Genomic DNA, 22,980 nt, shown 5'->3' with positions numbered 1-22,980 from the left:
ATGTTTAGTAATATTTTGCGCCCTGCAATTCAGTGGTTGTTTAGGAAAATTATCCCGTAAAAGGGATCCGTAGCGCAGAGAAGTTAAAAAAAAATAAAAAAATAACACAATTAAAGAGCAGTAGTAAAATAACAGTAGCGAGGCTATATACAGGGGGTACCGGTACCGAGTCAATGTGCTGGGGTACAGGTTAGTAGAGGTAATTGAGGTAATATGTACATGTAGGTAGAGTTAAATTGACTAAACAGAGAGTAGAAGCAGCGTAAAAGAGGGGAGGGACAATGCAAATAGTCTTGCTAGCCATTTGATTAGCTGTTCAGGAGTCTTATGACTTCGGGGTAGAAGCTGTTAAGAAGCCTTTTGGACCTAGACTTGGTTCTCCGGTACTGCATGCTGTGCGGTAGCAGAGAGAAGAGTCTATGACTAGGATGGCTGGAATCTTTGACAATTTTTAGGGCCTTCATCTGACACCAACTGGTATAGAGGTCCTGGATGGCAGGAAGCTTGGCCCCAGTGATGTACTGGGCTGTACACACTACCCTCTGTAGTGCTTTGCGGTCAGAGGCTGAGCAGTCGCCATACCAGGCAGTGATGCAACCAGTCAGGATGCTCTCGATGGTGCAGCTGTAGAACCTTTTTAGGATCTGAGGACCCATGCCAAATCTTTTCAGTCTCCTGAAGGGGAATTTGTCGTGCCATCTTTACGACTGTCTTGGTGTGTTTGGACCATGATAGTCTGTTGGTGATGTGGACACCAAGGAACTTGAAGCTCTCAACCTGCTCCACTTTTCTTCTTTTTTTTTAAAATATTTTTTTTAATTTAACCTTTATTTAACCAGGAAGGGCTCATTGAGATTTAAAATCTATTTTTCAAGAGATAGGCAGCACCAAGTCATTACAAAAATTACAGACAGACAACATGAAAAACTACAAGTAATCTAGTAAAAACCATTGAATTCACAAGAGTATAACAAAATCAAAAACAGCCAATTAAAAACATTGACAGGTCAGGGAATCAGCCTCAAAATCCTTCATCAGTGATTTAAAAACACCAATCGGGACAAGTTCTTCCAGTTTAAAATTATTTTGTAAGGTGTTCCAAGACGATGGCGCAGAGTACATAAAAGACCTTTTACCAAATTCAGTTCGGACATTTGGAACAGTTAGCAGGATAAAGTCTAGCGAACGAAGAGAGTACCCACCACATTTCTGAACAATAAAAATGCCCAAATAAAAAGGTAGTAAACCCAAAATGGCTTTGTAAATAAAAGTATACCAGTGACTGAGCCTCTGAGTGACTAGAGAAGGCCAGCCAACCCTGGTATACAAAGTGCAGTGGTGCGTAAGGGTTTTGCAGTTTAAAATAAATCTCAAAGTGCCATGTTAAAGAGCGTCAATTGATCTCAAACACTGAGCGGAAGCATTCATATATAAAATATCCCCATAGTCTAGTAAAGGCATAAATGTAGCTGATACTAGCCTCCTTCTGGCTTCAAAAGAAAAACAGGCCTTATTCCTCCCTATGGGCTGTCTCATCGTTGTCAGTGATCAGGCCTACCACTGTTGTGTCGTCGGCAAACTTAATGATGGTGTTGGAGTCGTGCCTGGCCATGCAGTCATGGGTGAACAGAGAGTAGAGGAGGGGACTGAACACGCACCCCTGAGGGGCCCCCGTGTTGTGGATCAGCGTGGCAGATGTGTTGTTACCTACCCTTACCACCTTGGGGTGGCCCATTAGCAAGTCTAGCATCCAGTTGCAGAGGGAGGTGTTTAGTCGCAGGGTGGAGTGCAATAGAGATTGCATCATCTGTGGATCTGTTGGGGCGGTATGCAAATTGGAGTGGGTCTAGGGTATCTGGGATAATGGTGTTCATGTGACCCATGATCAACCTTTCAAAGCACTTCATGGCTACAGACGTGAGAGCTTCGGGTCAGCAGTCATTTAGGCAGGTTACCTTAGTGTTCTTGGGCACAGGAACTATGGTGGTCTGCTTGAAATATGCTGTCAGGGAGAGGTTGAAAATGTCAGTGAAGACACTTGCCAGTTGGTCAGTGCATGCTCAGAGTGCACATCCTGGTAATCAGTCTGGCCCTGCGGCCTTGTGAATGTTGACCTGTTTAAAGGTCTTACTCACGTCGGCTGCGGAGAGCGTGATCACACAGTCGTCCGGAACGGCTGATGCATGCTTCAGTGTTGCTTGCGAGCATTGAAGTTATTTAGCTCATCTGGTAGGCTCGTGTCACTGGGCAGCTCGTGGCTGTGCTTTCCTTTGTAGTCTGTAATAGTTTGCAAGCCCTGCCACATCCGACGAGCGTTGGAGACGGTGTAGTATGATTCAATCTTAGTCCTGTATTGATGCTTTGCCTGTTTGATGGTTAATCGGAGGGCATAGCGGGATTTCTTATAAGCGTCCGATATCCCAGATATCTCCGTCTCTTTCACATGCGAATGAAATTCTTTGCGTCCAACTCGTTGAAGAAAATATCTTTGTCCAGTACGAGGTGAGTAATCGCTGTCCTGATATACAGAAGCTATTTTTGGTCATAAGAGACAGTGGCATAACCGTTATGTACAAAATAAGTCACAAATAACAATAGCACAATTGGTTAGGAGTCCGTAAAACGGCAGCCATCTCCTCCAGCGCCATCTAGCATTACTAAGTATTTATGAAGTTACTGTTAAATGTTCTTACTGTGTAATTATTACAGTACTACTATCCAGGTATAAGAGCAAAGTAATGTAAAGTGTAGGGTACCTGAGCTGAGAGAAGATGGGTGGAGGAGGCTGGGGCTGCCCAGAGCATTCATACGGTGACCCCGTTTCTGACGACAGGAAAGATAAACAAACAAAACTATTTTAGATTCAGAATGACAGAAGTACACCTTCTTAGTCTGAATTTCCCAATCTTCCATCCCATCCACTTCCTCTCCTCCTCACCCTCCACGTCTGTCCCTCCTCCACCGCGGCGCTCTGTGCTTCCAGAGGGTTCTCTATGACGCGTCCCGTCCTGCCAGAGAAGTCCATGGCCACCAGAGAGTTCTCAGAAACACTCCTCTACAGAGACAGAGAACTTGTCTGAGCCACGCTACCGCTCTCCAATAGATCCTAGTTTGCTTAAATAGAGTCGGGAATAGAAACATGTGAATAGGAGTCTTACCACAGGAGTAGAGAAGTGTGAGACAGGAGACTTCCGCTGCTGGGGAGTCTTGTAGTTCTGATACAGTAATATCCCATACTGTCAAAACAGAACATATATGTAGCGCACAACAAAATACATTTTCAAGTAATACATATAAATGAAACATCAGTTATACAGAAGATTCTGTGAGTGTGTGTGTGTGTACCTTTAACAGTCTGAAGGCAGTCATCCAGCAGGATCTGCTCTGTTCATCTTCGGCGCACAGCATCCTCAGCTCCTTACACTCACTCCTCACCTTACCGGGCTGTCAATCAAACAATCAGATGTTCAGTTAGACAACCCATCAGTCAGTATTCACCAAATCTAAAACTAGATATTGCTTGAAGCTCTTGAATATTCTCTCCAACTAAGATCACTGCCCGGTATGGCAACTGCTTGGCATCCGATCGAAAGGTGCTACAGAGGGTAGTGCATACAGCGTAGTACATCATTGGGGCCAAGCTCCCTGCCATCCAGGACCTCTATACCAGTCGGTGTCAGATGAAGGACCTAAAAATCGCCAAAGACTCCAGCCACCCAAGCCATAGAATGTTCTCTCTGCTACTGCACAGCAAGCGGTACTGATCTGGAATCAAGTCTGGAAGTCTGGAATCAACAGGAACCTGAACAGCTTCTACCCCCAAGCCATAAGACTGGTAAATAGTGAGTTAAATAGTTAACCAAATAGCTACCCAGACTATCTGCATTGACCCTTTTTACACTAACTTTGACTCATCACATACGCTGCTGCTACTGTTTATTATCTGTCACTTTATTCCTAGTTATATGTACATACACTACGTGGACACCTAAACACAATAACATAATGTCAAAGTGGAATTATGTTTTTTGACATTTTTACAAATTAATTACAAATGAACAGGTAAAGTATTAAACCCCTTTGTAATGGCAAGCCTAAATAAGTTAAGGAGTACAAATTTGCTTAACAAGTCCCATAAATAAGTTGCATGGACTCATTCTGGTGGGCATTTTTGAATGACTACCTCATCTCTGTACCCCACACAAGCAATTATCTGTAAGGTCCCTCAGTCGAGCAGTAAATTTCAAACACAGATTCAACCACAAAGACCAGGTAGGTTTAACAATGCCTCGCAAAGAAGAGCACCTATTTGTAAAAAAAATAAATATATATATGTTTAACTAGGTAAGTCAGTTAAGAACAAATTCTTACTTACAATGACAGCCTACCCCCCCCCCCGGGCAAACCCTCCCCTAACCCGGACGACGCTGGGCCAATTGTGTGCCGCCCTATGGGACTCTCGATCACAGCCGGTTGTGACACAGCCGGGGAATGAACCAGGGTCTTTAGTGACGCCTCTAGCACTGCAATGCAGTGCCTTAGTACGCTGCACCACTCGGAAGACACTGAATACTCCTTTGAACATGGTGAAGTTATTAATTACACGTTAGATGGTATATCAATACACCCAGTCACTACAAATATGATTTATTTATTTATTTTTATTTAACCTTTTTAACTAGTCAAGTCAGTTAAGAACAGATTCTTATTTACAATGACAGCCTAAGATACAAGCATCCTTCCTAACTCAGTTGTCAGAGAGAAAGGAAACCGGTCAGGGATTTCACCATGAGGCCAATAAAGACTTTAAAAGTTACAGAGCTTAATGGCTGTGACAGGAGAAAACTGAGGATGGATCAACAACATTGTAGTTAATCCACAATACTAACCTAATTGACGGAGTGAAAAGAAGGAAGACTGGACCGAATAACATACTCCAAAACATGTATCCTGTTTGCAACAAGGCACTAAGTAATAATGCAAAAACATTTTGGCAAAGCAATTCACTTTTTTGTCCTGAATACAAAGTATTATGTTTGGGGCAAATCCAATACAACACACACGGTGTACTATTCTCCATATTTTCGAGCATAGTGTTGGCCGCATCATGTTATGGGTATGCTTGTAATCATTAAGGACTGGGGAGTTTTTCAGGATAAAAAATAAATGGAACAGTGCTAAGTACAGGCAAAATCCTAGATAAAAACCTGGTTCAGTCTGCTTTACACCAGACACTGGGAGATGGATTCACCTTCCAGCAGGACAATAACCTAAAACACAAATCTACACTGGAGTTGCTTACCAAGAAGACAGTTAACATTCCTGAGTGGCCAAGTTACAGTTTTGACTCAAATCTACTTGAAAATGGTTGTCTAGCAATGATCAACCACCAATGACAGAGATTGAAGAATTTTGAAAACAATTATGTGCAAATGTTGCACAATCCAGGTGTGGAAAGAGATTTACCCAGAAAGACTCACTGCTGTTATCGCTGCCAAAGGTGCTTCTACAAAGTATTGACTCAGTGGTATGAATACTTATGTAAATGAGAAATATCTGTATTTCATTATCCATACATTTGCACAAAAAAAAATAAGAATACATTTTCACTTTGTCATTATGGGGTACTGTGTCTAAAAAAATATATATATTTAATCCGTTTAGAATTTTGGCTGTAACAAACTGTGTAATAAGTCAAGGGGAATGAATAGTTTCTAAAGGCCAAGATATCGTTACTCATTGTGTATTTATTATTACTTAATTATTACATGTTTTACTATTTCTATTATGTCTCTATTTTCTTTCTCTCTTCATTGTTGGTAAGTAAGCATTTCACTGTTAGTCGACACCGGTTGTTTATGAAGCATGTGACAAATAACAATTGATTGTTTGTCAGGCTCAGTGTGTCCTAGCAGGCCCTGTCCCAGCCTATCCCACTAGGCTGAGCCAGTATAACCTGGTTACCTCCAGGGATAACCCCCCGCAGAGGTACACACATTACAGGACTGTCTGTCTGCTACCTGGGGCCAGTGTGTGTGAGTGTGTCCCTCACCTTGATACAGAACTGGTAATCAGTGGGGGCGTTGTGCAGCTTCCTCCCTGTGGTCACTGTGAACACGCTACTGTCCTCCAGGTCTGACAACAACTGGAGGTGTCTGGGCTCCTAGAGAGAGGATGGAGGGAGGGAGGAGGTTTGAACAGTCCTTCCTTGGAGTAGTTTCTTTAGTGTAGTGGACTATACAGATAATTGGGCACTAGGGCACTACACAGGGAATGAGAAGTCTTTTTGGACACATTCCTGATCTTCTTCCTACCTTGGAGGATCCTTTAGTGGAGTAGTATAGTCCAGAGCGTCTGAGGAACATGGAGAGTCTCTTCCAGGACTTCCTGCCAGACTCCTTCAGATAGAGGAACCCCTGCACCTCCGGACAGCTGCTGGAGTTCAGGAAGTTCTGTACCAAAACACACACGGGAGTGAGTAAGGACTCTCTGGAATGTGTGCGTGTGCTTGTGGATGTGGAGGTGGGGTGTACATATGTGTATATGCACAGGTCAACATTCACAAGGCCGCGGGGCCAGACGGATTACCAGGACATGTGCTCCGGGCATGTGCTGAACAACTGGCAGGTCTCTTCACTGACATCACTGACATGTCCCTGATTAAGTCTGTAATACCAAAATGTTTCAAGCAGACCACCATAGTCCCTGTGCCCAAGAACACTAAGGCAACCTACCTAAATGACTACAGACCCGTAGCACTCACGTCCGTAGCCATGAAGTGCTTTGAAAGGCTGGTAATAGCTCACATTAACACCATTATCCCAGAAATCCTAGAGCCACTCCAATTTGCATACCACCCATACAGATCCACAGATGATGTAATCTCTATTGCACTCCACACTGCCCTTTCCCACCCAGACAAAAGGAACACCTACGTATGTGAGAATGCTATTCATTGACTACAGCTCAGCGTTCAACACCATAGTGCCCTCAAAGCTCATCACTAAGCTAAGGATCATGGGACTAAACACCCCCCTCTGCAACTGGATCCTGGACTTCCTGACAGGCCGCCCCCAGGTGGTGAGGGTAGGTAGCAACACATCTGCCACGCTGATCCTCAACACTGGAGTCCCTCAGGGGTGCGTGCTCAGTCTCCTCCTCTACTCCACCCCAGTCATAGACTGTTCTCTCTACTACCGCATGGCAACCCCCAAGCCATAAGACTCCTGAACAAGTAATCAAATGGCTACCCAGACTATTTGCATTGTGCCGACACCCCCAACCCATATTTTAAGCTGCTGTTACTCTCTGTTTATCATATATGCATAGTCACTTTAACCATACCTACATGTTCATACTACCTCAATTGGCCCGACTAACTGGTGCCTGTATGTAGCCTCATTACTGTATATAGCCTCTCTACTGTATATAGCCTCGCCACTGTTATTTTTCACTGTCTTTTTACTGTTTCACCTAATACCTATTTTTTACTTAAACATTGCACTTTTGGTTAGGGCCTGTAAAATAAGTATTTCACTGTAAGGTCTACACCTGTTGTATTCGGCGCGTGTGACAAATAAACTTTGATTTGATTTGATGTGTGTGTGTGTGTGTGTGCACTAGTGCATGTGGTGTAACAGTACTCCACCTGTAAGAGCTGTGACTGGGGGATGGAGCCGTTAGATACCTGACACCATGCCACCATCTGCTCCGGAAAGAAGTTCTGGAGAGAGATAGAGCGATTAAGAGAGAGAGAGACCAAATGAGAAAAGAGAGAGAATGAAAGGAGAGAATACAGAAGAATGAGAGAACAGAGAGCAAAATACTTCAGGGACTTCAGTATCACATTAGTGATGGAACCACTGTTAAGAGGTTGTGTGAGAGAATGAGAGAGAGAGGGGAGAAGAGAGAGAAAGGAAGGAAGGAGTGAGAGTAGTTGAGAGAGGGTAGAAGGAGAGAGAGAGAGGATAGGGGAGAGAGAAAGAGATGGAAAGAGGAGAGAGAGGGAGGAAGGAGAGAAAGAAAGGATAGGGGAGAGAGAGACATGGAGAGAGGAGAGCGATCCAGAGTAGATGCAGTATGATCTCACCTCCTGATGTAATTCCTTGGCGAGCGCTCATACACCCCCCCCCCCCTACCTTTTGTGTGATCGACATGGTAGTTTTACTGTAGTCATTACCAAAGCACTGAGGTGAGGTCACTCCCTCTTACTGAATCACCTCAGGCAGTGTGTGCGACGGAGTGTGTGCACGTGTGGACAGAGGACTCACCAGGGGGTTCCTGAAAAATTCATACTTGGCATAGTTCTTCCTGAAGAGGAATTTACTGTCGCTGGTCATAGAGGCTTGAACCTGAACCACCAACTCATGGTCCTCCAGACAGCGCTCTGCAGAGGGGAGGGAGAGAAGGGGAGGAAGAGGGAGAATAGAGAGATCAGCCATTAGCCCATTTATTTGCATTGTTACAGTTGGTCATCACACTTGTTTCCAGTATCTGAACTGCCACTGGAAAAGAGAGGAGGGAAGAGATTGGTTGGCTGTGAGCACGCACACGTGAGAGAGAAGCAGGTTTGGCATTGCAGTAGGATGATGTCATATATTTTACTTGATTGGACAGAGAAGCCGAGCCCAGTTCTCCTGTCCTCTCCCTCTCCTTTCACCCTACCACCCAATCCCCTTCCTCCCTCAGCTCCATCACTCCCTTTGTCTCGTCCTCTTCTTCTCATCCATTTCTCTACCTCTCACTCTCCCTCTTTTCCTCTTCCGTCCCTCCCTCCCTCTCTAATTCTGTCTCCCCTCCCTCTAACTCATCCACCCTGTCAAAGCAGTCAGAAATAACTGTAGTTTGTATAAAAACTGAAGCTGACTATTGAGAGTAATAGACCTCGTATATTGTTAACGCTCTCTATTTTGATGTATAGGCTAGAAGTGTGTGTTCTCCTTTCTCTCTCTCTCTTGAGATCACCTGACTCCAGCTGGTTGGAGACCCATATTGACACGTTCCAGGTCGGACGGACGGACGCACACACACAGTTGCTCAAAAAGGATTGAGCCCATACTGTGCCTCACACAGAGCTCAAGATGTGTGTGTGTGTGTGTGTGTGTGTGTATGTGTGTGTCTACGCCACTCTGTCCTGGCGTCTAGCAGGGGAATTTCCTGTTGAAGTAGAGGGACAGAGCTGATTGCCTGAGCTGTCTGGGGGCTCGACCAATGCAGCCCTGGGATTGGCTGTTTGCTGCATTGGCCTGATACTGACACCGTGCCTCTGCACCCTTCCCCCTCTCCCTCTCCACCCCTCTTTCTCTGCACTCTTCTCACATTCCATCTCTCCCATACAGTTTTTCCAGAAATTACAATGATCTACCAAGTATAAAACAGTCTTCTATTCCAGTAACAGTCAGTAGAGATAGGAAAGCTTGGTGGAAAACAGGATAGAGAATAAGAGGGAGGCAATAAAACGACACTAAAAAGGTAAGGCAATAAAACGACACTAAAAAGGTAAGGCAATAAAACCACACTAAAAAGGTGAGGCAATAAAACCACACTAAAAAGGTGAGGCAATAAAACCACACTAAAAAGGTGAGGCAATAAAACCACACTAAAAAGGTGAGGCAATAAAACCACACTAAAAAGGTGAGGCAATAAAACCACACTAAAAAGGTGAGGCAATAAAACCACACTAAAAAGGTGAGGCAATAAAACCACACTAAAAAGGTGAGAACTGAACTGTGGATTTTATGTGATTGAAGCTTTTAGATAGCTAGAGTCTACAGTATATGCTTCCCCAACCTTAACACACTCGATGCGCACACACACACACACACACTCACCGAGGCCCAGTAGTGGGTGATGCTCCACCAGGCTCCAGCTGTTGTCGTCCAGACAGTGGCTCTTATAGACCAGGAGCTGACACACGTCTCTGGCCCTCATATCAGCCGGCACCTCCACCACCTTCCCTGCTCCATCCTCACTGTACACCTTGATGATCTGCACACACACACACACACACACACACACACACACACACACACACACACACACACACACACACACACACACACACACACACACAGCGAGAGAGATAAATAGTGTATTCATATAAAAACAATATGACACCGTCCCTGTCCCATCATCACTGTTCACCGTTATTTGAATGAAAGGTCACAAAATACATTTACAGTCATTTACAAACAGGCCGCTGTAAAGAGCAGTGGAAACAATAAGGGCCGGTTAACCGTTAAGCCTAGCCCACGGACTAAAAAGCATGCTCAATATGACTAGGCTTAATCTGTGTCCAGGAAATTGGCATATAGAGCTGCTAGAGACTTTCCTTCTGCGCTCAAACTGTAACACTGCAACTATAATGGAGTTATAACACACTGTAAGACTTGTCATAAGCATGACTGTCTGCCTAATATTCATGTCATAATAATCCAGACTAAATAACGTCCATTTTGAGTCAGTTGAAATGTTAATAAAACAGGTTAAGCCTAGTCCTGATCTCTACTGAGCTGTTAGACTTAGTCCTACTGTGTGTCTGTTTCTCAGGCTGACACACACACACACACTTTGTATCCGTTCTACGTTCTATCCAGATGGTTGAATCCGGATCCTGTGGTACAGACTGTTCTCTCTGCTATCACATGGCAGGCAGTACCTGCCCGCCAAGTCTAGGTCCAAAAGCTCTGCTACTCAATGTTTATTATCTATGCATTGTCACTTCACCCCTACCTACATGTACATATTACCTCAATTACCTCAACTAACCTGTACCCCAGCACATTGACTCGGTACCAGTACCCCCTGTATATAGCCTCGCTATTGTTATTTTATTGCGTAACTTTTTTCACTTTAGGTAATTTAGTAAATATTTTCTTCACTCTTATTTTTCTTTAAACTACATTGTCGGTTAAGGGTTTGTAAGTAAGTATTTCACTGTCGTATTCGTCAAGTGACAAATATAATATAATTTGATGTAAATGAGGATATTCGCGAATGCTGACCATGACCTAGGTTTCTCACCAGAAAAACGGTTGACCCGAGGTTACACATACACACCTGAAAATACACATTTAACAGTATGCCTGAGATACAGTATACACACACACACCATACATACTCTACCAGTCAAAAGTTTTAGAACACCTACTCATTCAAGGGTTCGTCTTTATTTCTACTATTTTCTACATAGTAGAATAATAGTGAAGACATCAAAACTATGAAATAACACATATGGAATCATGTAGTAACTAAAAAAAAGTGTTAAACAAATCTAAATATATTTTATATTTGAGATTCTTCAAATAGCCACCCTTTATTTCATCGTTTTGATATCTTCACTATTGTTCTACAATGTAGAAAATAGTAAAAAAAAAAAAGAAAAACACTTGAATGAGTAGGTGTTCTAAAACGTTGACCGGTAGAGTACATATATACCTCTGACATATACGCACTAAACATATGCCTGAAAATATACATACATTCACATAAACATACACAGTACTCACACTTAAAAATACACATACGCACTTAACGATATACACATACAAATATTCACGCCTCAAAAACACACCCACATTTACTCAAATACACACATACACCTGTGAGCAAAACCCTATTGATAGAGATATCTCTATCTAACCATCTCTCCATTCTAAGCTTCTTCCTCCCAGCAGGGAAGTGTGTTTGTGTGTGCGTGTAAGTGTGGGTGTGAGCATGTTGTGTGTGTCCGCAGAAAATGTGCCTAAATTTCCATCATTAAGTTTTATCCCCAAACCCATCAAGACACGACACTAGAAACAAGTCCAGAGTAGAACAAAGAATCACACGACAATAGAAACAACTCCACGGTAGAACACAGAGAATCACAGGAAACCAAAAATGACGCCACAGCTCTCTCTGCCTCCTCCTTCCACCGTCCCAGCCCAGTGCCCGGGCTGTGTCTTGACCATTACAGGACAGGACAGAGACAGGACAGCAGAGAACACAAAGGGTACGCACTAGAAAGGAGACGCCAGAAACAAAAGAAGAAAAGTATTTATTGCGTCTCGTAGTAGTTTGAGAAAGTTTCTAAATGTGGAATGTCGTCACCGCTAAAGTTATACACACACACACACTCACTCTACCCACACACAAGCTACCCACTACACACAAACATGCTTACCTCTACAGCCTGAAAGAGGCAACAGTCAGGAGAGCACGATGGCATTTTCACACTGAGCCTCACTTTACTGAGACAGAGAGAGAGAGTGGAGTGAGAGAAAGAGGGAGGGATAGGGGGAAGGAGGGGAAGAGAGGGAGGGACTGAGAGGTAAAGTGAACACGAGATTGGCAGAGGGAGAAGGAGCGATGGAGGGGACATTGAAATAGAACAAGGAATATTGGTGGGGGAGAGAGACAGGGAGTGAGGAGAGGGGGAACGAAAAGTAGAGAGGAGGGCAAGAAAGAGAGAGAGAGGAGAGCACTTCCTCTCATGCTGGGCAGGATAATGCCTGAATGTTCCTCTGTCTAAGACTCAGCCAGTGGATTAGTGTGGTATGTGTGATTGTGTGTGTGCGTCATGCGTGCAGAGAATTCACTTCATGTCACACACGACGTACAAACAAATGCATGCACACACACACACAGACCCAGTCATAGTCACGCATCTCCAAACATTTTCTAGCTGCCTCACGGTTTCAATTTCTCCTATCAGACCAACCTTCCCCCTTTATTTTCTTCCCTCCCCCTCTATTCTCCTCTCCATTCCAGCCCTCCTCTCCTCTACAGATGAGTGTGAGATGAAGGGATGAAGGGTCAGGTATGGAGCAGTGTGAGGAACAGATATCTGTTGTCTTTCATGGGGCTGTGGGGGAAAAACAGTTTGGTCACTAGTTAAAGTGGAAGAGTCTGTAAAGAGTTCTTTAGTTTTAGACTGGGATCACGTGTCAGCTATAGGGGCTGGCAGACAGGAGAGAGGGGGGGGGGGGGGGGGGGGTGAGAGAGACTGGGGATTGCTCAGCTATTCTGCTGAGAGAAAATGGAAGATAAAGAGGAGAGAGGGAGGGGGGATTAAGAGAGGGAGAGAGACAGTGAGTGACAAATCATTTGATATTTATTTAGATTCTAGTTTATTATCCATTTATTCATTCATTTATTATTTTAGTTTAAACTGAATAAAATCTAGCAATTATTCAAGTGTATAAATTGTGAATAACAATAATAATGAGACTAGTGTTGAGCAATTAGTGCTTTGAGGTCGGTTCAAAAATGGTCGGTTCAAAAATGTGTTATTTGTTTCGTGCTGTTGACGAGTCCAGAGAGCAAATCAAGCCTACCACTGGCCAATCAGATAGCTCAGATCACAGTTTCTGCACTGTTTCCTTGAGCCTATAGACAGGAAAAAGAAGCCTTGAGCGCACAGCAAAGTTGATACTGTGAGATTTCAAAACTTTTAAAACCCTGACTAGAGAGAGACTCAATGAATACCACTGCAGCTACAATGAATAGCTATAGCAAAGAGTTTCAATAAGTTAGATGGAGTTATTATTAGCAGCTTGTCCCTTTTTTTAATATCAAGTAATATTTCACTTCATCTGGACATCAGATTAACACAATGAATTGGTGCATGAGACAGAAATAATGCAGTTATTATAATAATGCGAACTGAATTTCGCCATCAGCTGGAATACAGTGTCACCTTTTCTCAGCGGAGGGATGGTGAGTCAGCCTCACAGCCGCTCTCTCCCTCCTCTCAAACCAGGGGCGGAACTTTCACTGGGGACATGTCCCCACCACATTCTGAAATAGCATTTTTGTACGCTCCAGTTTTATCATTGGAATTTGATACAAAACAGAGGCATCGGTGTGCTTTAGGACCATGCGGACGCCGCCGAGCGGTTGATAGGCTGTTAAGTGTTTATCTGTCTGGATTAAATAAATAAATAAATACATATCCAGTCAGAAGTTGGCACACCTACTCATTCAAGGGTTTTTCTTAATTTTTACTATTTTCTACATTGTAGAATAATAGTGAAGACATCAAAACTATGAAATAACACATATGGAATCATGTAGTAACCAGAAGACTGCAAAACAAAAATATATTTAACATTTTAGGTTCTTTGAAGTAGCCACCCTTTGCCTTGATGACAACTTTGCAAACTCTTGGCATTCTCGCAAACCAGCTTTATGAGGTAGTCACCTGGAATGCGTTTCAATTAACATGTGTGCCTTGTTAAAAGTTAATTTGTGGAATTTCTTAACTTCTTAATGTGTTTGAGCCAATGAGTTATGTTGTGACAAGGTATGGTTGGTATACAGAAGCTAGCCCTATTTGGTAAAAGACCAAGTCCATATTATGGCAAGAACAGCTCAAATAAGCAAAGAGAAATGACAGTCCATCATTACTTTAAGACATAAAGGTCAGTCAATACAGAACATTTCAAGAATTTTGAAAGTTTCTTCAAGAGCAGTTGCAAAAACCATTAAGGGCTGTGATGAAACTGGTTCTCATGAGGACCGCCACAGGAAAGGAAGACCCAGAGTTACCTCTGCTGCAGAGGATAAGTTCATTAGAGTTACCAGCCTCAGATTGCAGCCCAAATAAATGCTTCAGAGTTTAAGTAACAGACACATCTCAACATCAACTGTTCAGAGGAGGCTGCGTGAATCAGGCCTTCATGGTCAAATTGCTGCAAAGAAACCACTACTAAAGGACACCAATAAGAAGAGACTTGTTTGGACCAAGAAACATGAACAATGGACATTAGACCGGTGGAAATCTGTCCTTTGGTCTGAGGAGTCCAAATGTGAGATGTTTTTGTTCCAACCGCCGTGTCTTTGTGAGACACAGAGTAGGCAAACAGATCTCCGCATGTGTGGTTCCCACCGTGAAGCATGGAGGAGGTGGTGTGATGGTGTGGGGGTGCTTTGCTCGTTGCACTGTTGGTGATTTATTTAGAATTCAAGCCACTCTTAGCCAGCTTGGTTACCACAGCATTCTGCAGCGATACGCCATCCCATCTGGTTTGCACTTAGTGGGACTATCATTTGTTATTCAACAGGACAATGACCAAAAACACACCTCCGCTGTGTAAGGGCTATTTGACCATGAAGGAGAGTGATGGAGTGCTGCCTCAGATAACCTGGCCTCCACAATCACCCAACCTCAACCAAATTGAGATGGTTTGTGATGAGTTGGACCACAGAGTGAAGGAAAAGCAGCCAACAAGTGCTCAGCATATGTGGGAACTCCTTCAAGACTCTTGGAAAATAATTCCTATTTTTTATTTTAACTAGGCAAGTCAGTTAAGATCAAATTCTTATTTACAATGACAGCCTACCCCGGCCAAACCCTAACCCGGGTGACGCTGGGCCAATTGTGCGCCGTCCAATGGGACTTCCAATCACGGCCGGTTGTGATACAGTCTGGAATAGAACCAGGGTCTGTAGTGGCCCCTCTAGCACTGAGATGCAGTGCCTTAGACCGCTGTGTCACTCGGGAGCCCCCCTTGAATGAGTATATGTGTCCAAACTATTGACTGGTACTGTATATTTGGACACACCTACTCACTCAAGGGTTTTTCTTAATTTTTACTATTCTCTACATGGTAGAATAACAGGGAAGACGGCAAAACTATGAAATAACACATATGGAATCATGATAAACAAATCAAAATATATTTTATATTTAAGATTCTTCAAAGTAGCCACCCTTTGCCTTGATCTATTACCAGTGTGATCATATACATCAAATTTTGAGATTTGATGTTGTTCTGAGAAGAACAACATTGACAGGGCAATTCAAGCATAGCCAATATGAAGTGATAATGTAATGGGCGTATAGCCTACTACAAACCTCATTGCTACAGTACTGTTTTTAATATGTTCAAATTGCATAGTTTTTTAAGTCATGTTTGGAAAAAAATCTGAGCAGTAGATCTTGGCTTGCATTTTGATTCAGAAATTGATCTTGACTCAGAAAGGTTGGTGATCACTGTTGTAGTTAATTACCACATTTCTGCACAAAACTATGTAGAATGTTGGAAACTACAACTCCCTACTACATCCCACAGTTCGGGCTTGATCGGATTTATCTTGACAGAAACTTCACATTGAGCTCACAGAAAGAAAAGAAAAACGAAATGGAATTCAAATAAATGAACAGACTTTGGTCAATTAGTTGTTCAAAAAACAAACAAAACATTTAGTTAATCTCTCAGCACTAAGACAGAGGGACAGAAAGATAGAGAGCGAGAGAGGCAGAATGAGAGACAGAAAGAGGAATGTCTGTAATGTAATACTGAGTCATAATCAGCCTCATGTGTGGATTGCTGCATGCCAGCTGGCCCTAATACAGCCTGCATGAGAACACACACACACACACAGACATGCATGCAAGCATTCACGCACACAGAACATAAAATGTTATGTTAAGTAGCCCCACAGCAAGAGAGAGAGCTGTGGGTTGTCATAGGTTACATCCACAGAGATTAATTTCTCTGTGTGTGTGTATGTGTGTGTGTGTATGTGTGAATGTATGTGTGTGTGTATATATATATATATATGTGTGTGTGTGTGTGTCAGTAAAACTCTTCTTTCACATTACATCTTAACTATTAACATCCTCTTCCCTTCCTCCCTTCCATCAATCCCCTTTCCTCCCCGACCCTCCAAGCTCCTTCCTTCTCACTCCGACTTCCTCACACCGCTTCCCGCCCTCTTCCTCCCTCCATCTCAGATATCTGACCATGTCATGGAGAGAGAGATGGAAGCGAAGCGTCTAGACATTATGAGCAGGCAGAATGATGTGGTTGTTAGTCTGGGTCAGTGTGTGTGTGTCACACCGAGACGCTCGCTCACACACTCGTGGTCTTAACTTGATTAGAGGCCACAGTTCAGCCTCAAACTCAATTTACCACTTAACTAACCTTGTCTTAACCACACACACACTGTGGTCTACCCCCTTATCATGACTCAGGCTCTCTAACAGATAAACAGATAACAGATTCCCCCCTTGAAGGAAAAACAGAATTTTGTTTTTACATTTTTGTTTTTAAAGGTTTTTCAACCTCTATTGGTTTCAGGGAGGTAGAGCGAAACACATAAATGAAGCTAAGTAATACGGAACACACACACACTCAATGATCTTATGGCATTTATCACCGAACCTCTACATGTAGTAAGGGGAAGGGGGGGGGGGGGGGGGGGGGGAGAGCGCGCAATCGAGAGATTGAAGACAAGGGTTACAGAAACAGTCTTCCACATTTTTATTTGATGTTCTAAAAAAAGACTTGTGCCTCTGTGCTCGTTTAAAAGCAAGAATTACATTACAGATGGACTGACTCAATCAATCACACACACACACACACACACACACACACACACACACACACACACACACACACACACACAGACGCCAAAGTAAACCAAGCCAATGAGACAGACAGTGGTGGTGAGGGCAGCTAACCCGGAGGGCCTGACAGACTTGTGTAAGACTGGCCATTCCCATTGTCTGGGAAACTGCCTTCTCACACACACGCCAGCCAGGTCACCTGTGATACAAGTCAGTATTTGACGTCCATCCATGTCTGTGGACGTTGGGAGATGAGGTGTAAACTGGCCACTAGGGGCAACAGCGAGTGCTGTTACCGTCTACCTTATGCCTCTGATTCCTAAGGTGCAAGTTCAAATCCAGCTATGTTATTTTTGAGATTTAATGCCTAAACTTAACCTTAAATACTTACAAATTTGATGTTTGAGAAACATGGATGAACGTCTAATTCGGATGTGAGACTGTGAGAGCCAGTTGCGCACGCACGCACCCACACACACACACTCGACTTCACGTGTCCTTACTAAAAGCGGTCTAAAGCTGAGGTCTATGAGAACATGGCTTACAGTATGAGTCAAAAGTTTGGACGCACCTACTCATTCAAGGGTTTTTCATTTTTACTATTTTCTACATTGTAGAATAAGCGTGAAAACATCGAAACTATGAAATAACACGTATGGAATCATGTAGTAACCAAAAAAGTGTTAAACAAATCAAAATAATTTGAGATTCTTCAAAGTAGCCACCCATTGCCTTGATGACAGCTTGCACACGCTTGGCATTCTCTCAACCAGCTTCACCTGGAATGCTTTTCCAAGAGTCTTGAAGGAGTTCCCACATATGCTGAGCACCTGTTGGCTGCTTTTCCTTCACTCTGCAGTCCAACTCATCCCAAACCATTTGAATTGGGTTGAGGTCGGGTGATTGTGGAGGCCAGGTCATCCGAGGCAGCACTCCACCACTCTCCTTCTTGGTCAAATAGCCCTTACACAGCCTGGAGGTGTGTGTTCGGTCATTGTCCTGTTGAAAAACAAATGACAGTCCCACTATGTGCAAACCAGAAGGGATGGCGTATCGCTGCAGAATGCTGTGGTAGCCACGCAGGCTAAAAGTGCCTTGAATTCTAAATAAAATCACTGACAGTTTCACCAGCAAAGCACCCCTCACCATCAAACCTCCTCCTCCATGCTTCACAGTGGGAACCACACATGTGGAGATCATCTGTTCACCTCCTCTGCGTCTCACAAAGACACGGCGGTTGGAACAAAAAATCTCACATTTGGATTCATCAGACCAAAGGACTGATGAAAAGGACAGATTTCCACCAGTCCATTGCTCCTGTTTCTTGGCACATGCAAGTCTCTTCTTCTTATTGGTGTCCTTTAGTAGTGGTTTCTTTGCAGCAATTTGACCATGAAGGCCTGATTCACGTAGTCTCCTCTGAAGAGTTCATGTTGAGATGTGTCTGTTACTTTAACTCTGCGAAGCATTTATTTGGGCTGCAATATGAGGCTGGTAACTCTAATGAACTTATCCTCTGCAGCAGAGGTAACTCTGGGTCTTCCTTTCCTGTGGCAGTCCTCATGAGAGACAGTTTCATCATAGAGCTTATCGGTTTTTGCAACTGCACTTGAAGAAACTTTCAAAGTTCTTGAAATGTTCCAGAATGACTGACATTCATGTCTTAAAATCATGATGGACTGTTGTTTGTCTTTGATTATTTGAGCTTTTCTTGCCATAATATGGACTTGGTACAACTTCTGTATACCACCCCTACCATGTCACAACACAACTGATTGGCTCAAAAGGAAAAAGGAAAGAAATACCACAAATTAACAAGGCATGACTACCATGAAGCAGGTTGAAAGAATGCCAAGAGTGTTCCAAGCTATCATCAAGGCAAAGGGTGACTACTTTGTAGAATCTCAAATATATTTTGATTTGTTGAACACTTTTTTGGTTACTACATGATTCCATAGGTAGAATAATAGCAAAGACATAAAACTATGTAGAAGATAGTAAAAATAAAAACCCTTGAATGAGTAGGTGTCCAAACTTTTGACTGGAACTGTAGGTCAGAACGTTTAAACTTCCACATCTATTCAGTTTCAGATCATACAGCAACCAAGATAGAGGGATGGAGAGAGAAAATGACATAGATATAGACACACAGAAAGACAGAGGGAAGAATTACAGAAAAGATGGTAAGAAAGAGAGAAGTCCTGTCTATTCTAGAAGAGAACAGTGCCAGTGAAAACTAAGTATACAAACACACTCGCTCAATTCACATGGCTTTATTAGCATGGGAAACATATGTTTATGTTGCCAAAGCAAGTGAAATAGATAATAAAAACAAGTGAAATAAACAATCAGAAATGAACAGTAAACATTACACTGAGAAATGTTTCAAAAGAATAGAGACATTTCAAATGTTATATTACGGCGTTACAGTGTTGTAACAATGTGCAAATTGTTGAAGTACAAAAGGGAAAATAAATAAACAGAAACATGAGTTGTATTTACAATGGTATGCAGTGATCTCATTTCTCATATTTACCCCCTCTCTATGTAATGTATGCTCTCATCTATAAAAGTGGATTCTAGTGATAGTATTTTCCTTTCTTTTTAGACCACGTAGGCCTACATTTTTTTTTTAAATGGTAGGCTAACTCTCTCTTTCCACAAGGCATGTCTGAGACTCCTGTCTGCATTGTTGTGGAGGCTATGCCATCTGGTAAGACCCTGTGTTTGTGTGCGGGAAGAAGTCAGTAACATGTATAAATAACTTTTGACCTTGGTGTGTAGGTATAAATAAGGTTGTATACAACAGGTGTAGACTAACAGTGAAACGCTTACTTATGGGCCCGTCGCAACAATGCAGAGAGAAAGAAAATAGAGAAAGAAAAGAAAAGTAATAACATGTAATAATAAAATTAATAAATACACAATGAGTAACAATAACTTGGCTATATACACAGGATATCAATACCGAGTCGATGTGCAGGGGTACAAGGTAACTGAGGTAGATATGTACATATAGTTAGGGATAAAGTGACTAGGAAACAGGATAGATAATAAAACAGTAGAATTGTTAACCAAATAGCTACCCGCACTAACTATTTAGCTTATGGCTTGGGGGTAGAAGCTGTTGAGGGTCCTGTTGGTTCCAGATTTGGTGAATCGGTACCACTTGGCGTGCGGTAGTAGAGAGAACAGTCTATGAATTGGGTGGCTGGAGACTTTGACCATTTTTAGGGCCTTCCTCTGACATCGCCTGGTAGAGCGGTCCTGCATGGCAGGAAGCTTGGCCCCAGTGATGTACTGGGCCGTGCGCATTAACCATTGTAGCACCTTACGGTCGGGTGCCAAGCAGGTGCCAAACGAAGCAGTGATGAAGCCAGTAAAGATGCTCTCAATGTTGCAGCTGTAGAACTTTTTAAAGCTCTGAGGGCCCATGCCAAATCTTTTCAACCTCCTGCGGGGGAAGCGGAATTGTTGTGCACTTTTCACGACTGTGTTATGTGTGTGTGTGGACCATGATAGATCCTTAGTGATGTGGACACAGAGGAACTCAACCCCCTCCTCTACAGCCCTGATGTGAATGGGGGCGAACTCAGCCCTCTGTTTCCTGTAGTCCACGATCAGCTCATTTGTCTTGATGTTGAGGGAGAGGTTGTTGTCCTGGCACCACAATGCCAGGTCTCTGACCTCTTCCCTATAGGCTGTCTCATCGTTGTCGGTGACCAGGCCTACCGCCATCGTGTCGTCAGAAAACTTAAGAATGGTGTTGGAGTCATGCGGCTACGCAGTCATGGGTGAACAGGGAGTACAGGAAGGGACTAAGCACGCACCCCTGAGGGGCCCCTGTGTTGAGGGTCAGCATGGCAGATGTGTTGTCTGTCCTAACCAATGGGGGTGGCCTGTCAGTGTAACGGATGTGAAATGGCTAGCTAGTTAGCGGGTACGCGCTACTAGCGTTTCAATTGGTTATGTCACTTGCTCTGAGACTTGAAGTAGGGGTTCCCCTTGCTCTGCAAGGGCCGCGGCCTTTGTGGAGCAATGGGTAACGATGCTTCGTGGGCGACCGTTGTTGATGTGTGCAGACGGTCCCTGGTTCGCGCCCGGGTCGGGCGAGGGGACGGTTTAAAGTTATACTGTTACATTGGTGCCGTGACCCGGATCACTGGTTGCTGCGGAAAAGGAGGAGGTTGAAAGGGGGGTGAGTGTAACGGATGTGAAATGGCTAGCTAGTTAGCGAGTACGCGCTACTAGCGTTTCAATCGGTTACGTCACTTGCTCTGAGACCTGAAGTAGGGTTTCCGCGAACCAAGGGCCGCGGCTTTTGTGGAGCGATGGGTAACGACGCTTCGTGGGTGACTGTTGTTGATGTGTGCAGAGGGTCCCTGGTTCGCGCCCGTATCGGGGCGAGGGGACGGTTTAAAGTTATACTGTTACATCAGGAAGTTCAGGATCCAGTTGCAGAGGGAGGTGTTCAGTCCCAGGTTCCTTCGTTTAGTGATGAGCTTGGAGGGCACAAGGGTGTTAAATGCTGAGCTGTAGTCAATGAATAGCAGTCTCACATAGGTGTCCCTCTTGTCCAGGTGGGAGAGGGCAGTGTGGAGTGCAATGGAGATTGCATCATCTTTGGATCTGTTGGGGTGGTATGCAAATTGGAGTCGGTCTAGTGCGTCTGCAATGGTGTTGATGTAAGCCATGCCCAGCTTTTCGAAGCATTTCATGGCTAAAGATATGAGTGCTATGGGGTGATAGTCATTTAGACAGGTTACATTGGCGTTCTTGGGCACAGGAACTATGGTGGGCTGCTTGAAACATGTAGGTATTACAGACTGGGTCAGGGAGAGGCTGAAAATGTCAGTGAAACACTTGCCAGCTAGGAGTACGCGTCCTGGTAATCCATCTGGCCCTGCGGCCTTGTGGATGTTAACTTGTTTATCCTCTTTGGGCTAGGGGCCGGTATTTTGACGTCCAGATGAAAAGCGTGTCCGAAGTAAACTGCCTGCTACTCAGGTCCAGAAGCTAGGATATGCATGCAATTAGTAGATTTGGTTAGGAATCACTCCAAAGTTTCTAAAACTGTTAAAATAATGTATGTGAGTATTACAGAACTGAAATGGCAGGCGAAAACCCGAGGACTTTAATCAAACAAAAGGACCATTTGTAATGTAACTGGGACCTTTTGGAGTGCCAACAGAAGATCTTCAAAAGGTAAGGCATATATTATATCGCTATTTCTGACTTTCGTGTCGCAACTCCCTGGTTGAAAATTATTTGTTATGCATTTGTGTGCTGGGCGCTGTCCTCAGATAATCGCATGGTTTGCTTTCACCGTAAAGCCTTTTTGAAATCTGACACGGCGGCTGGATTAACAACAAGTTAAGCTTTATTTTGATGTATTGCACTTGTGATTTCATGAAAGTTTAATATTTATAGTAATTTAATTTCAATTTGGCGCTTTGCAATTTCACCGGAAGATGTCGAAATGGGACGCTAGCGTCCCACTGATCCGCAAGAAGTTAAAGGTCTTACTCACATCGACTACAGAGAATGAGATCACACAGTCGTCCGGAACAGCCAGTGCTCTCATACATGGTTCAGTGTTACTTGCCTTGAAGCGAGCATAGAAGGCATTTAGCTCGTCTGGTGTC

The 22,980-nt window shown here is 43.5% G+C and overlaps 1 protein-coding gene across 4 annotated transcripts in view; it reads right to left on the bottom strand.

The window, feature by feature from the left end:
• LOC129819851 (growth factor receptor-bound protein 10-like) overlaps nt 1–22,980 on the bottom strand; it is a 62,981-nt gene that overhangs the window by 10,554 nt on the left and 29,447 nt on the right. For 3 of the 4 annotated variants that reach the window (XM_055876482.1, XM_055876481.1, XM_055876480.1), the window contains 9 exons: nt 9,831–9,987; nt 8,271–8,386; nt 7,649–7,723; nt 6,315–6,452; nt 6,053–6,163; nt 3,346–3,444; nt 3,159–3,236; nt 2,939–3,055; nt 2,757–2,823 (listed from right to left, as the gene is read on the bottom strand). In XM_055876482.1, coding sequence (XP_055732457.1) covers nt 2,757–2,823; nt 2,939–3,055; nt 3,159–3,236; nt 3,346–3,444; nt 6,053–6,163; nt 6,315–6,452; nt 7,649–7,723; nt 8,271–8,386; nt 9,831–9,987 — 958 coding nt within the window. Of the gene's footprint in view, nt 1–2,756; nt 2,824–2,938; nt 3,056–3,158; nt 3,237–3,345; nt 3,445–6,052; nt 6,164–6,314; nt 6,453–7,648; nt 7,724–8,270; nt 8,387–9,830; nt 9,988–12,163; nt 12,269–22,980 lie in introns of those variants that run through there. The other variant, XM_055876484.1, reaches the window with a different exon arrangement.

This window comes from Salvelinus fontinalis, chromosome 22 (genome assembly GCF_029448725.1).
Source record: "Salvelinus fontinalis isolate EN_2023a chromosome 22, ASM2944872v1, whole genome shotgun sequence".
Classification (NCBI taxonomy): domain Eukaryota; kingdom Metazoa; phylum Chordata; class Actinopteri; order Salmoniformes; family Salmonidae; genus Salvelinus; species Salvelinus fontinalis.
This window is presented reverse-complemented; position numbering and strand designations above follow the sequence as displayed.